The 18,323-nt window shown below is 35.2% G+C and overlaps 1 protein-coding gene and 1 pseudogene across 1 annotated transcript in view; one reads left to right on the top strand and one right to left on the bottom strand.

Annotated features, from left to right (window-relative positions):
* Nucleotides 1-18,323, top strand: part of SLC38A6 (solute carrier family 38 member 6) — a 61,712-nt gene that overhangs the window by 42,436 nt on the left and 953 nt on the right. Inside the window, exons 7-13 of the mRNA XM_069465034.1 lie at nucleotides 1,229-1,311; nucleotides 1,827-1,885; nucleotides 6,016-6,081; nucleotides 6,318-6,371; nucleotides 8,247-8,326; nucleotides 9,078-9,178; nucleotides 14,287-14,411. Coding sequence (XP_069321135.1) covers nucleotides 1,229-1,311; nucleotides 1,827-1,885; nucleotides 6,016-6,081; nucleotides 6,318-6,371; nucleotides 8,247-8,326; nucleotides 9,078-9,178; nucleotides 14,287-14,411 — 568 coding nt within the window. The remainder of the gene's footprint in view (nucleotides 1-1,228; nucleotides 1,312-1,826; nucleotides 1,886-6,015; nucleotides 6,082-6,317; nucleotides 6,372-8,246; nucleotides 8,327-9,077; nucleotides 9,179-14,286; nucleotides 14,412-18,323) is intronic.
* Nucleotides 15,492-17,714, bottom strand: LOC138380914 (MAP/microtubule affinity-regulating kinase 3-like; annotated as a pseudogene).

Here is an 18,323-nt window from a genome sequence, read left to right on the forward strand (position 1 = left end):
ACTGCATTTTTATTACTCTTGCTACATATTATCATTGTTTTTCCAGAAGATAGTACTAATTGACAAGATCACTAGCAATGTGTGAAGTCCAATTATGCCACATCCTTGAATATTATTTTTAATAATTTTGCTAGTTTAATGTCAACAGTGTCATTATTTCCTTCATTAGCACCAGTAATTGGATTTTTCTTCATGTGTATTCACTGATTATATTTCTTTCATGAATTGTTTGTCCTTTATATACAAATCTTTTAAGGTCTTGAGGAATTAACTTTAACTTTTTAAAATTTTTACCCATGTATTTCACATTGAAAAAATTGAAACCACATTATATGCAAACAAGGAAAAAATAAAAATTGCTCATATTGCTACCACATACAAATACCTACTTGTGGTATTTTAAGTATATCTTTCTGGCTTTTTATGTGTATCAAGTTTGTCTTTTATAATAAACAAATACAGAATGATACTGTTAACTTACCTTTTTCTCATTCAGTATTTTAATGTGTTTAATGCTTTTTTATTGGTACTACATGCTCTTTCCTAAAATTTGGAAAAATATAAGAAATATAAAGAAGAAAAATTACCCATCATTCTACCACCCAAAGATAATGGCTATCGATATATTGTAGTTTCTTTCCATTTTTGATGTATCTGTATTTTTCCTCAAGATTATCATGCTATATACACACACAATGTTTACTGAATATTATACTGTTATTTCAAAATTATCATAGTCTGAGATGTTTGTTTTCAATTTTACTTTAAATGTTTTCAATAACATCTTTTTACAAAAATCTTTGTTCTTGTTTCTTTATTTTAATAGTCTTTTTAAGTGTTAAAGGGTATAATTATTTGAAGGTCCTCTATATTTATTACCAAATTGCTTTACAGACATATAATTTATATAGTTTATACTCTTACTGTTTTTTGGGGGGGAGGGGACACCTCATCACTCCTTACTAACATTGACTGTTATCTTATTTTTAAATATTTGTTAATTTGGTAGTTGAAAATGGAATCTCACTATTTTGGTACATTTTCTAAATGTAAATTCATTAATAAGAATAATAGGATCCCATAAGAACATTTTAACAAAAGGAAGTAGGCTTTTCTTAATGGGTAGTTATAATGGTTATAAGTGTGCGTGTGTGTGTGTGTGTGTGTGTGTGTGTATAAGAACAAACACTGGAGTCGTGGGCCTAAAATAGAACTTTTTTCCTAATAGGTCTTGGTATCTGGACGGACAAACACTACTAATAATCATTTGTGTTGGTATTGTGTTCCCTCTTGCACTTCTTCCCCAAATAGGTAAGTCTTTATAAAAGAACACATAGTTTGTTTAGAAAAAAGAAAGAGGGAGGTAGGGAGGGAGCGGGGAGGAAGGGGAGGGAGGCAGAGAGAAAGAGAAATATTAAGGGGCTTTTAAATTTCACAGTACCACATTTTTGGCAGAAGGTTGGTGGTTGTGAATAATTTTAAACTTGGCCTTATTTTAGGTTGTTCAGCCTTCAGTCCTGCCTAGTTAACCTATTACTTGGTTTGCAGTAGTATTTTGTCTGCCCCACTAAAATAAAATCTTTACAGCGGAACATTAAAGAGCAGCCTTTCCTTACAGTGTACCATTAGTGGTAAGCCAGTTCCAATTCTGCTGTACAGAGCTGCATAAATGATCTGTGACAGATAGTTGGAATGTTGTTATTCTGAGCCCTAAGCCCCAGATACCAAGCACCATAATAGAAAACATGCCCAAGATGTATAGCTTTAGTAGTACGTTAAAATCACTTTCCTTATAAATTGCTTTTTATTTTACTGTTATTTTACAGGCTTTCTTGGCTACACAAGTAGTTTATCATTTTTCTTTATGGTGTTCTTTGCTCTTGTGGTAAGTTTAAAATATAATGTATTGCTTATCTCCTCACAAAAATTGGCCTCATTGTGTTAATGTCTTTTTTCTTTTAATTCTTTTGTGTGTTGGGAAGGGTATTCCATTTTATTTCATTGTATTATTAAAAGCACTTTTGTTCCACAAAATTATTTCCTTCATTGTACCTATTTTGAAGAGGCTTAGCTAAAGCAGCATTTCAAATTCAGTATCTGATGTGGTTCACTAGAAAGCAGAGCACACCAATATTAAAACCGTAGGTGTGTCAGTTTATTTCTGTATGATATTGTGTGAAGAATCAGTCTAGTTCTAATCTGTAAAATAAATTTGATACTAGTCATCTTGATTTTGAAACTCTATTACATTAATGAAACCAGAGCTTCTGGAACTTCACCATTGAGAAGATCTAATAAGAACTGGGGTGCCCGAATTCTCCAATCTTGTCTGGTTGATTCAGCATAAATAAGTTTTCATAAAAACACTACTTCAAATAAATATTTTTCTTCACAGGTGGGACATATTTCTTCTTGTTTTTAAATTAGCTGATTTCTATTATAACATAGAAAAATATCAGATAGTAATTTTAACTTACTTTGAAATCATAAAATAATTTAATATAAAGATAGAATATGAATTTATTTCCTTTTAATCCTTCTAAAACAGATCTTAACATCCTAAAGTTAGTATCTTTGTGTGAAATTTTTTAAAAAGCCCTTTTTTTCTTGGTATGGCAGTTTATTCCATAGTCAGCATCTAAATGTCAAAGCTTAAGTAGTATTAAACATTTTTAACTTGCCAAGAATATACATATCGAAATGGCCTTTTCATAAGCTTGATTGAACTTTTCCTTGTTATTAAGAAATGAATGAAAGAAAACTGCTATACATAAGAGCAAGACAGCACATCAGTCCTTAAGCCATATTATAGAGCCAGATTTCAAAGCTCTCAAAACAACCTAGGGGTACATTTAACTTTGGCTAAACTATCTTCTGAGACATAGGGATAAAACAACTTTAAATTGTTTAAAGAAACTGTAAGTGACCCTGTTTTCAGTGTACGTAAGTATTTATATGCTAACGAATGCCCTTAAAACTGAAAATATTTACCAGTATTTGAATTCAATCATTTGTTGAATTATCAACATTAAAATCATTCCTCCTCCTTCCCCAGTTGTCTGATTTGTATCTTACAAATAAGTGAATTAAACATACACTTTGTAGGCTCCATATTGAAGAGAGAAACAGTAAATATTTTCATTATAATTTGATTGTCAAGAGACATCTATATGGTTAGGAATGGCTTACATATGCAAATGAATGTATGGATACTAAAAAGAATCAGTATAGATAACAATGAATTTTCCCTCACGAGATAATTGGCAATCCAAGCCTTGCATAGGTAAGATTAATTTAGTTTTCATAACCAATAGCTTGAAGCAGGTGAAATGTATTGATATGCTATGTCTACTGTAGTTTTTGTTTCTGTCATGGTAAAGACTGTTAAATTCAATACAGATTTCTATTGTAGCAGTCATATGGAAATAATACCCTTATTCTGCATTTATTGTAATGCCTTATAAACATCTGCTCAGATTTTGACCTATGACCACAATTTAAATTTAATCTGCAATGGGACAATGAAGAATACTTTGTATATTTTCTTAAATGCTCTTTTTAATTGGCATATTTATTTTAGATTCACCAAGTGTTAGGTTTTGAAATACATAGTGGTTAGGAAAAGGAAAGATGTATGTATATTAACCCAGATTTTTTTGAAGGATGCCAATTTTTCTATTGATTCTTTTTGTCAGAAGTGTTTGTAAATATGTATAGTATTTATATTACATTTTTAAAATACCAGTCCAGAAAACTGTTATTTTCTTAATTATGCTTTTCAAATAATATAAATCAAAACCTATACTCTATTCTCCCAGATCCTTATTTTCATTAAAAATTTAACATAAATATTTGCCCCCTCTAAAACATCTAAAATTTTTAAAAATAAATTTTATTGGTGGCTCACAATGATGGTAACCAGATGGATTTACTTTTTTGGGTAAATTTTCCTTTTTTGGTGTATTTTAGAACACAAATGGATTGCCATTCTTTCTGAAAGTTCTATCTTAAGTACAGATTAGTATTCTAAGCAATATTTCAATAAATCAATAATCAAAATAGAGAACTATTTAAATGAATTTTAGTCAGAAGCTTTCCTTCTACTGAGGACTATGTTAGACATTATAGAGTGTGGGAATTTAACCTGTTCACTACTTGTGAAGATCTGTCAATCTAGTAGGAGAGATAAGGGAAGCCTCTTGCACAAGTGAACATTTTTAATAATCTCCTTTTCCCCTTTGTCTTTCTAACCCCAGAGTTATCTTCTTACCGTGTTCTGTTTTCAACCTTAGCAATGACTCCCTGTTAATCTGACCTCTTTGCTGTTGGGTCTCTTTCCATTCCTATTCTATACTTCTGCTTTGTAGGACATCATCTCTATCCACCCCATACCACCATGCAGGCTTGGGGTTAGGATGAATCTTTGTAGAGAAATAACAGCTGATAAAATAAGTGAGCTAGCACATACAGAGCTTATCAAGGTACCTGGTACATAGCAAATACTCAATTAATAGCTGTTCCTGCCAACACCACCACTTTTAGTAAGGGGGAAATGTGAGAAACTGAATTTGGAACAATTTCAGCATGGCAGAAGTGAGAGACCAGTAACAGCCTTGAGTCTCTAGCTTCTCCCTGGCCTTATCCTTGTCCTTTTTTTGAAAACTTATCAAAAAAAAAGATTATTGCTTTCAATTTTGTTCTTTCCTCTTGGTAAATTGACTATTTAGTTTTATTTCCCATTGAAAACTTACGAAGTAATGTCAAAGCAACTTGCCCACTTTATCCTTATACAATAATTCTTTTTTTTGGTAAGATTTTTAATTAAGAGTGATTCTTCATTTATTAACTTAATCCTAAAAATATATGTTTTCTGGGTGTCGGGCAGATGGGAGGAGGGAGGAGGGGATGGGTATATACATACTTAATGAGTGCGATGCGCACCGTCTGGGGGATGGACACGCTTGAAGCTCTGACTGGGGGGGGCGGTGGGCAAGGGCAGTATACGTAATCTAAACATTTGTACCCTCATAATATGCTGAAATAAAAAATATATATATATGTTTTCTTTAGATTTTTTCTATCACTGTATAAAATTTTGATTGAATTAATTAAAGGTCTAAAACTGGGTAACTACCAAATAGGAATAAGAATAGTGTTTACTGATTGATCTCCTGCAAAGGACAAATACTTCCTTTATTCTCCCTTGCCCCTTTGTATGCTGGGACTCAACCTGGAGCAAACATTTACAGAGTAATTATGTGCCCTAAAACAATGGCAACAATGGTAATGTTGACATAGCCACTACTATAGTTCTAGGAGCAGGATGGCCACAATTAAGAATAAAGTCCTGAAATATTTTCATTGATTAATTCTGGGAAACAGCATCCTTCTGGATTTCTTTTAATATTTTTTAAAATTTATGTATTTTTGCCACTGGAGTTCCCTAGCTATCTGCTCTTATGCTAGCCACCTTTCCCCACATTTGACAAAAATAAAACAAATCTGTAAAAGTAAGTAGGGGCAGCACTTATATGTACATAAGAAATCCTTGAGCTCCTCCTTTGCATAAGGTCTACTTACTTCTGTCTGTGGCCTTTCCCCAAACTGCTATTAATGTTTCTCTATCCACCACTGACAACAGGTTCATAAATGACCATATTCTTGTAAAATTGTCACTGAAGACATCATGTTCCCATTTGGAGTTCCACTTTTTTAAAAAATGCCTTGATGCTTTTGGTTTTGAAAGTGAAAGAGTACCCTTGGCCTTTAATGGAGGAGATCCCCACTAAACATGTAGCATCCTGTGTCCCCACCACACGCACCCCTACCCTCCACCACAGGTGACCATGTTAAATGATGACCCCATTCTAACCAGGGAAAATCACATAAGCAAAGAATCTTCTGTTAGCATCTTATTTGGTATGGTATTAGATTAACTGAAATGATGCTGACCTATTATATATCAGTTTCTTATTTTTATAAGAAATAATCTGCTGATTCTATTTATTTTTACAGATAATAATTAAAAAATGGTCCATCCCTTGTCCTCTGACATTAAATTACTTAAAGGAAAGCTTCCAGGTAATAACTTTTATTTCTTTTCAGTTTCTTCCTTTTTATTTTAAACTAAAAATTTAAAAAGACTAATGATCCTTTTTTTTCTAATAATGAAAAAGTAATGGCTATATTGCATTTTGGAAATTTGTTTTGAAATATTTTGGCTTGAAAGTGTATTAATAATAAATTCATTTTTGTTGATACATTCTGAATTTTAATGACTGTTGGTTTCTCTTTTTCCCCTCAATACTCTTAAACAGATTCCAAATGTTACAGATGATTGTAAACCAAAGCTCTTTCATTTCTCCAAAGAGGTGTGTAAGTTATTAACAGATACTTTTGGTTGATTTTTCACATTTCAAGTTTTAAGAGGTTTGTGTAACAGGGTCTCTTAGGTCTTTGTACCTGTAACTAATTAATTTTCATGAAAGTGCTAAGTATAGGATTGCCTACCAGAAGAATACTATTATTTAACACAGGGTGGCCCATTATGAAACAGCCACCTTTTTTTTTTTTTTTTTCTTGGCATGCCTTTAAATGGAGCCTGTTTTAAGTGGGCCTCTGCCTAAAAGAACAGATTTACCGAATGTCTGGTCTGGCCAATAAGGTCCTCTGTGGATACAGACTTCCTGTTGCCCTCTGGACTTGTAAAGCTAAATAGCCAATTATATCAAAAACTCCTCCCCTGTGAGTAGAACCTTGGTCTGTAGCTAAACAGCCTCATCATTGGACCAGCAATTGAGCACTCCCAATATATCTTCTGGCCAACATTCCAAAGTTGAAATTTATGATGTCTGGAGCAGATACTAGAAGACGAAATCCCTTTGCCTTCTCTAAGAGCCATAGGACACTGGAAATGCCTCCAAGAGCCCCTGAGCATCAGCAGATGACACAAGAACTGTGATCTGGATGGTCTCTGCTTTACCACACTAGAAGAGCTCAAAGTTTTCCCTGTTGTTGCAAGTCTCTTCATTTATCTTTTCTGATTCTACTGAAATGCTGTTTTGTAGGTCCCAAGATGCTACTCTTCCACTCACTTTAGTAGTGTAGAATGTTAGTGTGGTTACTTCTCCATGCAGAATTTTCCTTTTTATCTCTAGGGTTTAAATGAGAAATGTCTCTCTGGCCTCACAAGGGAGGTTACCATGTCTCTTATATGGTAAAGACCTCCATGTCCCTTAAAGATTTAGGTAGAATAATTGACAATCCAGGAAATTGAGCAACATATGAAACAGAGATTTTGTGAATTAAACTCTCATTCCCCTAATCCAGCCTCAGGAAACACAACAGCCTCCTTCCTTCTGGACTCCCTCAGATATTTTAGGAGTCCAGGCATTATGTCCCAAGATAGAGCTTCATCATCTGGAACTTCTTTTGTTGAAGAGCCTAAAGTTAGTTAAGGAGAAATTTTTTTAGAGCAGAAAAGAGAAAATAAATCATCACCATCCATTTGGTAAAGATAGTATTTTCATTTAGGTGATAACTGTTTTTGCTTTGTAACTTCCTCTGGCTCTTGTTTAGTATTTTAATAATAAAAACAAAAGAAAAGTAAACCTTATACTTGTGTATTCCATTGGATATCTTAAGAGTTTGTAAGTCTAAAATAAATGATGTTCATTCCCACTGAAAAATATCTTAATCAAAGATACCACAATAATAAAATGTGACTAATATTTTCAGTATTACCTTGGAGGGAGTTGGTGACATTCCTTTGGGTTGAGTTGGTGAAAGCAAGTTTCAAAAGCATCAACTATTATTGCTACTTAGGGTAATAAGATATATTTAAATTGTGTATTCATTAGGAAAGACAGAATTACAATAAGAATATTTCTAAAATGTTATTTTTATCTTACCTAAATATTGTTTATCTTACCTAAATTTTTTTAATCTTACCCAAATAATGTAGAAAAAGCAGTGATTGTAGTAAAAGCAACAGGGTTTGGGAAGCCAGTCAAAAAATATTCTGGCTAGCACAGGCAAGCCAACTATCAAGCAAAACATTTGCTTGTGACCATAGGTGTTTCTCTCTTAAAAGAAAAAAAAATCTTATTTGGTAAAGAGATGACTCATGAAAGATGAAATAAATTTAATCAAATTGATTTTTTAAAGAACTGAGTTTGTTGTCAAATGATGGAGTGATTTCAATAGAGTAACATTTCATAATTTTGTCTTTTAAAACTTTTTTTCAGAGTGCTTATGCTATACCAACCATGGCTTTTTCATTTCTCTGCCATACCTCAATATTGCCCATCTACTGTGAACTTCAAAGGTACTATAGAATCCTGGAATATTTTAAATGCATTGTATGTCCTTTTACCTCTAGGGCTTTCAGATTGAATGACATTTTCCTCTATGAATCCTTTCCTCCCATGAGTGGATTCTAACTGTTAGTTTAAAACAAAACAAAACAACCAGGAGGTAGTTCTGTCCACGTTGAAAATGTTTCCTAGAGGTGTAATCTTTATGTACTAATGTCTTTTTTTAAATTTTTATTTATTTGATACATTATATTTGTACCTATTACAAATATATATATATGGGGTACATGTGAAATTTTGTTACATGCATGCAATATGTAATGATCAAGTCAGGGTATTTAGGGTATGGGTCACAGGAGTGTTTATCATTTATATGTGTTGGGTACATTTCAAGTCCTCTCTTCTAGCTAAGTTGAAATATATAATACATTATTGTTAACTGTAGTCACCCTACTCTGCTAATAAACATTAGAACTTATTTCTTCTATCTAACTGATTGTACCCATTAACCAATCTCTCTTCATTCCCCTCTTTTCCCAACCACTTACCCTTCCCAGTCTCTGGTATCTTATTGCACTTTCTACCTCCATGTAGTCAACATTGTTAGCTCCCACATAGGATTGAGAACATGCAATTTTTGTGGAATTCTAGTGGATAGCTATTGATGAACTAGGTTTTAAATGATTGAGGAGTCCTCTTAACTAGCTTTGAGGATACTTGTTTCAGATCACTGATTCTACTTTTGCCATTTTTATTTTTTAGCCCTTCAAAGAAAAAAATGCAGAATGTAACCAATACAGCAATTGCTTTAAGTTTTCTCATTTATTTTATATCTGCACTTTTTGGGTACCTCACTTTTTATGGTGAGTATATTTTTAAGTTATAGATAACAAAACAAATAGTTACATAGATGACCTCACACCTGAGTATAGACTTTGTTTTTAACTTTTATTGGTAAGTTAATTTGTTCAGCTGTCAGATTGCAATGTAGTACTGTGGTGGCTCTTGGAGGCTTAAATAATTGACTCTCTTTCTCTTAGAAAGGTGGATTGAGTTTAAGATTAATGACTTCTTACAAAAATTTTCTTAAATACCTAAATAAAACTTCAGGCCTAGGGACATTAATGTGTTTCTACAAGAAAAAAAAATGCAATAATGATTTTGCTTTTCTTAAATCTTGCATTCAGTATATTAGACCTCTAGTTCAGAAATTTGGGGATTGAAAGAGTTAGTCATCTTAATTGCAAAAGAACAAGTTGAAAAAGGAAAGAGTTTTACACTGGGCTATAGTCGTATACTTAGATGTCAGACCTCTCTGCCTTCAGACTTAATTATCACAGGATTAAACAGCTGTGATGCACCATGACCTTTCTCTTAAATTTTTTAAAATATTCTTTTAAATTTACAAAATAAAATTTTCTTTTACTTGTTTTAAAAAAATTGTCTGCTTGGTATGTTAATTTTTTTTCTCTTCTGATAACCTCAAGAAAAAGTAAAACTTAAAAGTCTAGAACAAGAAAAAACTTGCAAACTCTCGTTTACAGACATGCTTATTTAATTTGCAAACAAACACATGATAATACAAGTTACACTCAATTTGTCAAATTCTGAATACACTTTTCAGTTTATGAACACTTTATAACAACTTTCCAAGTAAATGGCTGTTACTACTTTGGTAATACTTAGCTGTTATGACTCTGATTTCATAGTTGATAGCCTTGTGCACATGTTTCAGGTTTTAGACATCCATAATGACTGACAATGGTACTTACCTCCCAGAGTTTTTCCAAGTCTAACAAGTTTTTGGGCAATGTTTACTTGTACATCCTTTCCTAAGCCTGGTGGAAAGAGTGTGAGATTTGAAATTCAACAAATCTGGTTCAGATAACTCCTAACTAACTATAGGACCTTGAAGAGAATACTTCACCTTCAATATTCTCATTTCCTAATCTGTAACATGGGAATAACTGCTTAGGGTTGTACTTGGGGAGGAAATGAGTCGTATTTTAAATGCCTGTTACAGTATCTGGCACATAACCGCCCTCCACAAATGAGAGCTACTGCTATTGGTATGTTGCTATTATTATCATTATTATTGTAATTGTTGCATAATTTCAGGTGCTCTGTCAACAATGTACTTCTCTTCTTACTATTTTTAATAAAATTTAATTTCAATATAGTAACTTTTCAGTACATGCTATATTATCTTAGAGTTTTTAGTTCATGAATAAATTATAATTACTCTATATAATCCTTCTTTTCTTGCTATTTCTATATTAGTTCAACAGTAATAAAGATCATCCATCAATCTAAATCTGTTCTTGCATTTTTATCCTGTTGTAAGATGAGAGTGGTAGAGTGTAATAGAGCCCTGTGTACACCATCAGGAAAAGCATTATTTCCAACATGAGCATGGTGCCCTGCTGGAGACACTACAAAGAAAGTTAAAACAGATTGTCAAGCTTTTCTGATCATTGTTAATAAAACAAAATTCTGGATGTACATAAGCTCTGTTTTTGTTTGTTGGGTTTGTTTTATACAGACTTTAACTCAATAAGACTTTTCTGAATCAATAAGATACTACAGCAGGGTCTCTTGGGATTCAGAAAGAGTTAGTATAGCAAAATAGCTGTATTTTTTAAAAATTAAAATTGTCACCTGGCACAAATACGATCATATTTAGGAATCTTTAACATTGAGAAAAAGCAAAGAAAAAAAAAACTGACCCCTTCCTTCCTATAGATAAATAGAACTATCTGGAAGAAACCTCAAATGGCCTACCAATATCTAAGATGTTGAGAAATAGTTTCATGAATCACAATTAGGTGCTTAGGAGCTGTATTAAATTGTAAGAAAGTGTAGATTGAAAGGGATGTGGAGAAGGGATGGATGCTAATACATTTATTGAGTATTTAAGTAAGTGTCAGATAATTTTATATACATTCCCTAACTTAATCCTTGTAACAACTCTGCAAGGTTGGTATATATTCATTTAGGTTGAGTAATTAGACCAGACACCTGCAGCTAATGAATAATGGAGTTGGGATTTGAATCCAGTTTTGTCTCTCTCCAAAGCCAATGCCTTTATTACTGTGCTGCCTCCTCGGAAATTATGCCATAGAACCCAGATTTCTTTCATTCCAAGTTTTTGTTAAAGTGAACTTTTGGAAAAATATGGCTCACTTAAGCTCCAGGTGTCTGTCTATCTGTCTGTCTGTCTATATATTATTGTTGCTTGGACACAAAGACTAAAGGTTTTCATCATGTAGATGAAATGTTTCCTAGCCAGGGACTTGCCTGGTTATCAAGTAAAGCTGTTATTATTGGCTCTAACTTCATCCTTTCTCTACCAATGCAAATTCTTCAGAATACCCAAATTTTATATAATGGAGAAATACACATCTAAGAAAAATCACATTGTAGATAGGTGTATTATTTATAGATATATAGATAGATAGAATAAATGATATAAAAACAATTTCTTCTCCAAAGACAGAAGATGCAGATATTGATTTGCTCTTCACAGTGACTCATTTTGGGGTTCCTAATCATAACCAAGAAAAACCTTTTATGGTATCTTTCTATCGGGATAACAGGAGCTCTGTCTTATAGGATGAAATTGCCAATTGAGCCTGAGATCTTATCAGAAAGGCTAGCCTTGAGTTAATCTTTTCAATTCATTTTATAAATGAGCAACTAAAGCTCAGAGAGGTGAAGTGACCTGCCACAGAATTAAAGGCAGGTTTCCTGAACGCTAATCCAGTGTTCTTTCTGCCACTTTGGGATAATCTTTCTAAACTTAATACCCTGTTTGACAACGTGTATTAGATAAGACAGCCTCCGGACTTCAGTGGCATATGTAACTTGCAGAGATCACCATCAGGTCCTTTCTGAGATTTGTAGAGATTTGCCTGAATCCATGTTGTCCTCTATCCCTTACATGTATTAGGACTCAGCTAAGAACACAGAATGACTGGCTCAGAAGAAAGGTTTTCATCCTGGAAAAGTGGAAAGTGGACATGTGACTAATATTTTGAATAATAAATGTAGTTCTTCAAGCTTCAGGTCCTATTTGGGATCCTTTTATGCAAAGCTCCCAAGGCTTGGTTAATTTCTAAATTTTGTCAGATTAAAGGGACCTGTAAGTATGTACCTAGATTAATAATATTGGCTCTGATTACAGATGTTAAAGCGTTGTATGGTGAGAAAAGAAAGGTGTTCCTCTGGTGAGCCAGGCCAATGCCCAAATGTTGCATAATAACCAGACCATTTTAAAAGTCTATGAGGTTGTTAAGCAAGAAGTGTTAATAGCTCACTTTATGATTCAGAAAATGGAAATAAAATAGTTTGCCCTATTTCTCCAAAGACTCACAAGTATCTCACAGATTTGGAAATAGAATCCAGATTTCCTGGCTCTTCTTAGTCTCTTATTTAGTCCATTAGTCCCACATTGTGTAAAGTATGTCTTTGATATTTTTAGACAATTCATGTCACTTCCATTTTTATCACTATTCTAGTTCAGATTCTCATTACCTCTCAGTGATTATGACAGTAGCCTGTTATCCCTGTTTTAGGCCTCTCTTTTCTAATTTGTACTCCTGCTTAATTCAGATCATAATCCACCATTCATTATAAGTCATTATTGCATCTCTATGGCCGACCAGATTGAGTCCAAATCCTATACAGAGCTGTCTTACTGCGTCTTAAATGCATTTCCAGCCCTGTACGTCAGCCACTGTAGTACTTAGGGGACTATTCATTTCCTCCGATGCACATTCCCTTTGCCTTTCAAGGCTTTTGCTTGTGATACCTATTCTAAAGAACCTCTTCCTTTACATCTTTGAATGTCAGCACATATATATTGACTCACTTAATGCTCTTAGTAACCCTATAGTTCAATATATTATTGTCCCCATTTTAAATATACAGGAACTGAGAGACTCGGTAGTTAGGTTGCTAGTAAATAGTGGGATTTGAATGTAGCTCTGCGTGGTTGCAGTTTAGAATCTCCATAGCTCTTTGTTTAGACCTTCTTTTGCCACTTATGTATGTGTATGTGTGTATGTTTTCTATTATATGTTTATATTCATCTTACCTCCCCTTTAAAATTTAAGATGTTTGAGAACAGAAGTATGCTGGATTTATTTTTTATTTCCCTCAAAGCATCTTTTCTAAACCATATACTCTCAAATTAAAAAGCACCAGTCTATTTTAAGTACAAACTGATCACCAGACACTGATATGCAGTGTTCTTGAACACCCTCACTTTCCATACTGGTCTGAGTGAGAATGGAAGAACACCATGGAGCAAAGCCTGGTCAGCAGGTATAAATTCTGTCACTGACTACTACACTGGCTTGCTAAGTAACCATTTCCCCAGGACTTCATTCTCATTTTTATGAAAGGTGAATCCATAGATGAAGTGTTGATGAAGCAGTTAACATGCACAAAATTGTAAGATCCTAGAAAACATAGTATTGAGGAAAAAGTTTTGGCACAAAAAAAAAAAAAAGACGTATGGCTCGGCCAGCTCTGCTCCTTCGTGTTATGTGATCTTAGGCAAGTCATTTAATATTTTTAAGCATACCTACCTATTTCATGTTATCATAGGGACCAAATTCAACAATACATGTGAAAGTACTTTACAAACAACATAAATATTCAAAACCCTCAGATGACGGAAAAGTTCTGAAGAGATACTTGTACATGTCCATTCATTGTCATAATGTTAGAGATTCTACCTGTCCTGGCTTCTAATTTTATTAACAGAAAAAAAAAGGATAGTAGGTTTCAAAAACATGTTTAACTAGTGACTCTGTGTTTCATAGGATAGGAAAAAGGCTAAAGATGGGTTTGGTAATGGCAATTGAAAATCTGTTAAGGTCCATTAGTGCAAAGGAAAATCATTTTGCTGCTGTTAACATCTTAATAGTTTATAACGTGATCCTTGTTATTATTTTTTTATTTACAGACAAAGTGGAGTCAGAATTACTACAAGGTTATAGTAAATACTTACCACATGATATTGTTGTCATGACTGTGAAGTTGTGTATCCTATTTGCTGTGCTTTTGACAGTCCCTCTAATCCACTTCCCCGTAAGTACTCTTAAGGGTTTTGTTGCTTAGTGTAGCTGTATCCTAATAGGGCAACACTAATTCTTTGCAGAATAGAACATTTGAATCACATCTAGTCTTGTATATCTTATTCATTTGTCAAGTAATTGATCAAAGACCTTGTACTTGCATATGGCCCCATGAAAGCACAAAAATAACAGTGAACCACTGAGCTAATTTATGCTTTTTGAGATTTAGTTTAGATTTATGCCCTCCCACAGTATTGTTTACAATTTAGAAACTATAGTTCTTCTTAAGTTTTGGGGTTTTTTCCCCACTTTAATTCTGTATTCTGTTTTCAAAAGAATGTGTGTGAAGAGGGAAAAGTCAAGTCAGCAAAAATAAGCTCCTTCTGGTATATTGTAAATTTCTTTTCACATAGACATTCTAGTTAATCAAAATATTGTATTTTCTCTAGAATTATAATTTAAGGGGCAGAACAGATTTTCATTCTTCATCTGGTTGCTATATATAAGAATCTTAAGACTTTCTAAGAAAATAGAAACAAAGGCTTTGGGTATAAATGCTTCTGCTTGGATGTCTTGAATCTTTAAACAGTGAGTTTTTTAAGAATGGAGACTTAAAAGATTTTTTGCCTCCTCCCTGTGCAGACTACAGTGCCAAGATTACAATGGGGGCTGGATAAACTTTTGTGGATGTGACTGCCTGCTGCCCCCTTAGCGAAGGGAAGTGTAACAAACTATTTTTCATATTTACATGCTGTGAAACATAATATAAAATAGTAAATGGTTTTTCTTTCCCATGGCATAATTTTTTTTTCCCTTCAGAAATTTTTATTCATATTCAATCACATGTTCTATAACATAAGCAGCAAAACAGAGTTATTTTTCTATTTTCTCCAGCCCAAGATAACGGTGTGTCTTCATGGATAGGGTGAAAGGCGGGGGGGCCGTTACATGTTGCAGTTTGCCTCTCCTGCAACTGGAAGTGCCTCTTGGGAAGCCGATTTGATTTGGGGTGGTTGCACTGCTAATACTGTGTGTTGAAGCAACTGGAGTTCTCTGCTGAGAAGCAGTGCTCCTTCTGAGTCTTAAAGTTAGTTTACAAAAAAGAACTAGTGGAGCCTCGGCTTCAAGTCTGGGACGATGGTGTGGATTCAGGAGACAGGCTGAGTGAGACAGGTGGGCCGTAATATGTGGCAGTTTGCTGCTCCTGTGGCTGGCCATGGAAACTGCTGAGATTGGCAGTGCCTCTCACGAAGTGGATTTGATCTGGGGTGGTTGCACTGCTAATACTGTGTGTTGAAGCAGCTGGAGTTTTCTGATCAGGATATGAGGTCTGTCCAGAAAGTATCCAGCCATGTAATATGAAAAATAGAGATATTTATTGAAGAAGATACAAGAAACATTGTACATAGGACAATGACGCCTCAGTGCCCTCCAAAATAGACATCTTGGGACCTCACACAGTTCTCCCAGCGTCTCTCAGCCTAACCCGTACACGTTCTCAGGTGTTCTGCTTGTTGCAGGCCTTCCAGAATGTGGATCACTTTCAACAGATTCTCAACCGTCTTTGAAGCATTTGTGCCACACTTTTATTTTTGCTGCACTTACTGCATCATCCCTGAAAGTCTTCTGAATCATCCGAACAGTTTCCTTGGAGGAATGTTCAAGCTTAATGCAAAATTTGATGCAGATTCATTGCTCTACTTGCTCAGTCATTTTGAATGCGACGGCCACACAGTACACGTGCTCACTCAATGGCATCTGGCACCCCACTGAATAGTACAGTGAAGTCGTCATTGTTCACGCATGTACATTCCAGTCCACTCTCCTTGGCTGCCAGGTTGCATCGGTATTGCGCAAACCAATATTTTCCCGACAGACTTTGTAGTGCTGTTTTCTTTGCCATTCTGAATCACTGTGTGTCTATCATCTGTAGTTCTCTCACTGCAAATGTACGTATTTCACCGTGTCATTCCTCCAGATGCTGTGTTACTTTTTGGAAGGGCAGCATGTGGATAAAAGCGGCAGGAACGGAAAGTCCTGAAGGCAAAGACCGAGGTCCTTCTCTGGGAAACTAGGGGCAGTGAAGCTGTTTTTCCGTTTAGGAATATCTGCCTTATTGGGATTACTTGCATTCCCAAGCATGGGACTGGCTGGAACAATTTTCCCTTCCTCCAACAGCAATGTCACTTGATTTCCAGGAGGGAATTCTACCTTCTTTGAGGTCACTGTCTGCAGTGCTAGTCTGACTCCTTGTTGGATATGTCACAACTGAAGGAACAGCTGGTCCAGCATGGTCACTGTAATGTCTCTGCTTCTGGCTTGAAGAAACAGTTCTCTGAAGTTCGCAGTGGGGAGACTGGCCACTGCTGATGTTGAGATCACTGCTCAGCCTAACCTTAGTAAGTGAAAGACTGCTGCTTCATCTTCCTTATGCCCTGCATTGAGCCACCTGTCCTTTGTGATTTGCTCTAGAGTACCTCGTTTAATTGGATTTAGCACCAGGAAAGGTTTGAGAAGTTTTCTACCATAGACATGTAGAAAGGGATTGTGTATTTCCCTCTTAATATGCTCGCTCCCAGTTCTTTCAGGTTTTGCCCAAAAAAGGGACGTGAGCCAGTGACAAGCATATACAGGATCACTCCGAGACTCCACACATCACCCTTAGTATTTCTTGCCCTGGAAGAGCTCGGGGCCTGAGCATGGAGGACTGCCACAAAATGTTTCTAGTTTACTGCCAAAAGTAAATTCATTGCTTAAACCAAAATCTGCTATTTTGATGTTCATTTTGATGTTCATAATAGATTTTCAGCCTTGAGCTTTCTGTGAAGGATCCATTTTTGATGGCAGTATTGGACTGCAGACATGATCTGTCTGAATTTAGCTCTTAATTCTTCCTTGCCCCATTCTTCCACGTTCAACCAAACAGTCACATACTTCACCTCTACTTCCATGTTCCATGATTATGTAGAGTGTTTTTTCAGTTTCAATGACTTCAAATATCTTCACTATATTTGGATGATTTAAAAGCTTCATTATTCTTACTTCTCCGAAGAGCCTTTGTAGTAGACTTGTTGGATTCCATTGAGTTTTATCAATTATTTTTATGACCACCTCTCTGCCTGTAAGGATATGTCTTACTAGTTTCACTTTATCAAAACTCCCCTTGCCAATTGTTTTCAACAGTCTGTAGTTTCCGATTACAGGTTCTTCATCTTGCACAGGAAGCTATAGAGTTTCCACACCAACCTCCAGAGTGGCCTGTGTGAGAGGTAACTTCTTCATGCCCATCTCCATGTGATGTGTGCCCAAAGTCACCAAGTCAGTGTCCTCCGGGATGACTTTTGGATCCTGGCCTTCCTCAAAGCACTTCAGTTTATCAAGGCCACACAACACCCTCAGCTTGGCCACCGCCTCCAGGCTGCAGCCCAGATTCTGGGCCACCACTGCATGCTCCTGCTCTGAGTCAGCTACCTCTCCTGGGAAGCACTGATGTCAGCGGCTTCTTCAGCCACAAGTCTCCATGCCCACACAGCCAACCACCTCACAGCTCCTTAAAGATGCCCACATGGAAAGCATGTGTGTTTATCTCTGGAAGCTGGTACTCTGGAAAGTTGCAGCCACAAGTGCTGGGGACTGGGTCCTGCCTGCCGCAGACCCCAGTGCACATTGGGCTACCTGGGCTGCCTTCAGCCATGTTTGCCTCCCATGATTTCTTCTTCTATTTTAAATCATTCGTTTTTCTATCTGTTGGATATAATGAAAATGATTCTCTGAGATTTTATCATAGTGTGTTATTGTTGGCAAAAAAAAATTATTCAAACTAAAAAAATTGCATGAGAAATTTTTTTTGTAGAATTAAAGCAAAATAATTTATATGAAGCTCAAACAGAAAGGTTTATGTGTATAAACACTTAGTTTTGTGTAT

The sequence above is a fragment of the Eulemur rufifrons genome, chromosome 2 (genome assembly GCF_041146395.1).
Source record: "Eulemur rufifrons isolate Redbay chromosome 2, OSU_ERuf_1, whole genome shotgun sequence".
Classification (NCBI taxonomy): Eukaryota; Metazoa; Chordata; class Mammalia; order Primates; family Lemuridae; genus Eulemur; species Eulemur rufifrons.